This window comes from Danio rerio, chromosome 24, assembly GCF_049306965.1.
Source record: "Danio rerio strain Tuebingen ecotype United States chromosome 24, GRCz12tu, whole genome shotgun sequence".
Lineage (NCBI taxonomy): Eukaryota > Metazoa > Chordata > Actinopteri > Cypriniformes > Danionidae > Danio > Danio rerio.
Window position 1 is genome coordinate 42422501 of NC_133199.1, and position 5000 is coordinate 42427500.

Genomic DNA, 5000 nt, shown 5'->3' on the forward strand with positions numbered 1-5000 from the left:
CTCCGCCCCTTTTTTAAAAAGTAAACACACACACATACAGAACTAAGCCACACTACCTCTGTTCTGAACAAGTGTGTGTGTGCACTAACCTGCAGGCTCCTCTGTAGTGCTGATCACAGCCGTTGGCTTGATAACCGGGATTTCTGAAAGACACAGGACAGTGTGAGTGTGTTTCACTGTAGACATGGATTCGATTCTCAAGAAATGCATGAACTGTTAAAATGTTGACCTTGATTGAAATGTTATTCACTGTGGATTAGAATATTATGCATTAATATACACTCAGCGGCCACTTTATTAGGTACACCTGTCCAATATCTCATTAATGCAAATTCTAATCAGTCAATCACATGGCAGCAGTTCAAACCGAGCATCAGAATGGGGAAGAAAGGGGATTCAAGTGACTTTGAACATGACATCGTTGTTGGTGCCAGACGGGCTGCTCTGAGTATTTCAGAAACTGCTGATCTACTGGGATTTTCATGCACAACCATCTTTAGGATTTACAGAGAATGGTCCAGAAAGAGAAAATATCCAGTGAGCGGTAGTTCTGTGGGCGCAAATGCCTTGCACAACACGTCCAACCTTGAGGCAGATGGGCTACAGCATTAGAAGACCACACCGGGTGCCACTCCTGTCAGCTAAGAACAGGAAACTGAGGCTACAATTCACACAGACTCACCAAAACTGGACAATAGAAGATTGGAGAAACGTTGCCTGCTCCGATGAGTCTCCATTTCTGCTGCCACATTCAGATGGTCGGGTCAGAATTTGGCATCAACAACATGAAAGCATGGATCCATCCTGCCTTGTATCAGCGGTTCAGGCTGGTGGTGGTGGTGGTGTAATGGTGTGGGGGAGATTTTCTTGGCACACTTTGGGCCTGTTAGTATCAATTGAGCATTGTGTCAACGCCACAGCCTACCTGAGCATTTTTGCTGACCATGTCCATCCCTTTAGGACCCCAGTGTCTCCATCTTCTGATGGCTACCTCCAGCAGGATAACGCACCATGTCATAAAGCACGAATCATCTCAGACTGGTTTCTTGAAAATGACAATGAGTTCACTGTACTCAAACGGCCCCCACAGTCACCAGATCTCAATCCAATAAAGCACCTTTGGGATGTGGTGGAATAAGAGATTCACATCATGGATGTACAGTCGACAAATCTGCAGCAACTGTGTGATGCTTTAATGTCAATATGGAGCAAAATCTCTGAGGAATATTTCCAGTATCTTGTTGAGTTTACACCACGAAGGATTAAAGCACTTCTGAAGGCAAAACAGGGTCAAACTCGGTGGTAGTAAGGTGTACCTAATAAAGTGGCCGGAGAGTGCATATGACTTTATATGGTCAAATACATTAGCTGTTATTTAATATATGTGTTCATATATTCAATACACCTATTATGGCCATATGTTTCTCATTTGCAAGCTGCCAAATGATTATATGTACAGTAATAACTACCAAATAAACAAAACAAATAGACTAAAAATGTAAAAATAAAACAGAATGTTTATTTATGCTACATGAATTGAATTTTGTCTTTATATGCAGATGGCTTTCTGTCAGGGTTGGGGACAGGATTGAGTATTAGGGATAGTCTTTGTCGAAGAAGTCTTCATGTAATGAGAAACATTAGGTGTGTGTGACTCACTGATGCACGGGGCGACGGGCGATCGACTCTGCTGATAGCCTTTAGCACAGCGGTTACAGGTGATGCCGGTCACTCCGTCTTTACACGGGCACTGACCCGTCGTCTGGTTACACGTCTTACCTGCAGCTCCCACCGGATGGCAGTCACATGCTGAAGAGAGAGAGAGAGAGAGAGAGAGAGAGAGAGAGAGAGAGTGATCAGCTCTGGCACACAAGCAGGATGGAGGTCCAAATAATGGCCTGAGTCCCGTCTGGAGCCGTAAACACTGCCATGACATTCAATCTGTCACACACACCCTTAATTCATCAGGGGTTGCCACAGCGGAATGAACCGCCAACTTATCCAGCATATGTTTTACGCAGCAGATGCCCTTCCAGCTGCAACTCATGACTGGAAAACACCCATACACTCATTCACACATATACACACCCAATTCACCTCTAGCGTATGTATTTGGACTGTGGGGGAAACTGAGGAAGCCCACACCAACACGGGGAGAACATGCAATCTCCACACAGAAATGACCCAGCCGGGGTTCGAACCAGCGACCTTCTTGCTGTGAGGTGACAGCGCTACCCATTGAGCCACCTCGCCACCCTTTGTATTTAATTTTCACACACACACATAAACACACTCGTATGCACAGACTCAGACAAACACATAGTCCAACATACACTCACAAACACTCTTACACTCAGACACACACACACACACACACACACACACTGCTCTATCTCATTTACAGAGTCAGATGGCTCAGTGCTCGATTACATTATGAGCTGTATTACAGGAATTACACATAGTAACCAAACTCACACACAACAACAAACAGAGTCACAGCATGGAAAACAGCTTTCATACACACCGTGACAGACTCCAGCGCTCACACTGGACTCACATTACAGTAGAAAAAAGACATTCGGACATTTGTTGTGCATGACTGTAAAAACTACTGCAAACAACAGTCAAATATTTTAAAGGTTGGCAACGATGGGCAATTAAAGGGACAGTTTGTTTAAAATGTCCATTCTGTCATTGTTTGCTCACTTGTTCCCGTCTCATTCTTTTCTTTATATTATTCTTTATTAAAAGAAGATAATTCGAAAAAAGCTGAAAACCTGTAAACATTGACTTCAATAGAAGGAAAATTGAATACTATGGAAGTCAATGGTTACCGGTTTCCAACATTCTTCTAAATATCTTATATTTATTTTATTTTACTTTTTTTTTAATTTAATTTAATTACATTTTTTTTTCTTTAATTTTTACTACTGTTTTATATATTTTTAATTTAAATTAATTATTTTTTATGGTATTTAATTTTATTTTAAATTTAATTAATTATATTTTTTATTTCATTTTATATTTTTTATTTTATTTTATTTAAAAATATATTTTATTTTATTTTTTTATTTTAAGTCATTTCTTATTTTATTTTAAATTTTATTTTTATTTGTATTTAATTTTTTATTTAATCTTATTTTATTTCATTTATTATTTAATTTCATTTTTAATTTAATTAAATTTTTTATTTTATTATTTAAAAATATATTTAATTTAATTAAATGTTTTATTTGATAATTTTTTTATTTTATTTTTTATTTTATTTTTTATATAATTTAATTATTTTTAATTAATTTTTTATTTAATTTAAATTTTTCTTTAATAATTTTTTTAAAAAAAATTTATTTTATTTCTTTAATTTTTTTATTTAAATTTTTTTTAATTTTATTTTTAAGTTTACATTTTTTTTATTTAATAAATTTTTTTATTGAATTGAATTGAATTGAATTTTTCTTTAATTTTATTTTTTCTTTAATTTAATTTTATTTTATAAATAGAAGAAAGATAGTGATAAAGGTATGGAACAAGTAAAGAGTGAGTAATTAATGTCAGAATTGCAATTTTGGGGTAACAGGGCAGGAGTGTTTAAAAAGAAATGTAAAAATGTATAAATAAATAAAGTGCTGGTATACGATTGAGGTGACTTAGAGCAGATAAAATAATGTTAACTGTTGTGTTAAATATGAAATAACATTTTGTTTGATCACGTCTACAATTGCTATGTGTACTGACTCAAGAATGTGCGTTTCCTTTCTGTGTCGAGACTCTCAAACACACACACAGATACAGACTGAACAGCTGAGGAGGCTGCAGGTGAGAGCTGGAAGATCCAGAGACTGAGCTGTGACTTCATCTGTGTGTGTGTGTGTGTGTGTGTGTGTGTGTGTGTGCGTGTGTGTGTGTGTGTGTGTGTGTATGTGGAATGTGCGGAATTCTCAGGTGCTGTATCGCAGTAACACTGATACGAGGTCTCAGCACTCAACATGGACGTTATCAAATTAACACTGGCAACACAACAAAAGAGCTCCTGACTTATACTCGCACACACACATGCACACTTATACACTCATACCTAGACACACACTCCTACTCACACACACACACACACACACACACACACACACACACACATACACTCATACTAAGACGCACGCAGGCACGCACATACACACACACATTCACGCACGCACGCACACACACACACACACACACACACACACACACACACACACACACACACACACACACACACACACACACACACACACACACACACACACACACACACACACACACACTCACTGTCCCTATGTGTTGTGATTTCTTTGACCTGTCTGGCCTGCCTTGACCAGGACTCTTTGGTAGACGAGATTTTGTATCTTTATGAGATTTTCCTGTGTAAGTAGGTAGGTAGGTAAGTAAGTAAGTACAAAAGTATGTAAATAAATAACTAAATAGGTAAGTAAATAAGTAAGTAAATAAGTAAACAAGTAAATAAGTAGGGAAATAAGTAAAAAGTATGTAAATAAATAAGTAAATAAGTAAGTATTTGAGTAAATAAGTAAACAGGTTAATAAGTGAATAAATAAGTAAATAATTAAGTATATGATTAAATAAGTAAACAAGTTATTAAGTAAATAAATAAGTGATCAATTAAGTAAATAAGTAAATAAATAAGTAAATAATTGAAGTAAACAAAGGTAAATAATTAAGTAAATCAGTAAAAAATTAAGTAAATATTAAGTAAATAAGTAAGAAAAAGTTTGTAAAGAAATAAGTAAATAAGTAGGTAAATAAGTAAGTATATAAGTAAATAAATAAACAAACAAATAAATAAGTAAAAGTATCTAAATAATTAATTAAATAAGTAAAAAGTATGTAAATAAATGAGTAAACAAGTAAATAAATAAGTAAATAAGGTAAAGTAAATAAGTAGATAAATAAGTAAAAAGTATGTAAAAAATTAAGTAAATAAGTAGGTAAATAAGTAAATGAGT

The 5000-nt window shown here is 35.4% G+C and overlaps 1 protein-coding gene across 4 annotated transcripts in view; it reads right to left on the reverse strand.

The window, feature by feature from the left end:
- Positions 1 to 5000, reverse strand: part of ntn2 (netrin 2) — a 70274-nt gene that overhangs the window by 9476 nt on the left and 55798 nt on the right. For all 4 annotated transcript variants that reach the window (NM_001037415.2, NM_001423754.1, XM_068217114.2 and 1 more), the window contains 2 exons: positions 1660 to 1809; positions 90 to 143 (listed from right to left, as the gene is read on the reverse strand). In NM_001037415.2, the coding sequence (NP_001032492.2) occupies positions 90 to 143; positions 1660 to 1809 (204 nt within the window). The remainder of the gene's footprint in view (positions 1 to 89; positions 144 to 1659; positions 1810 to 5000) is intronic.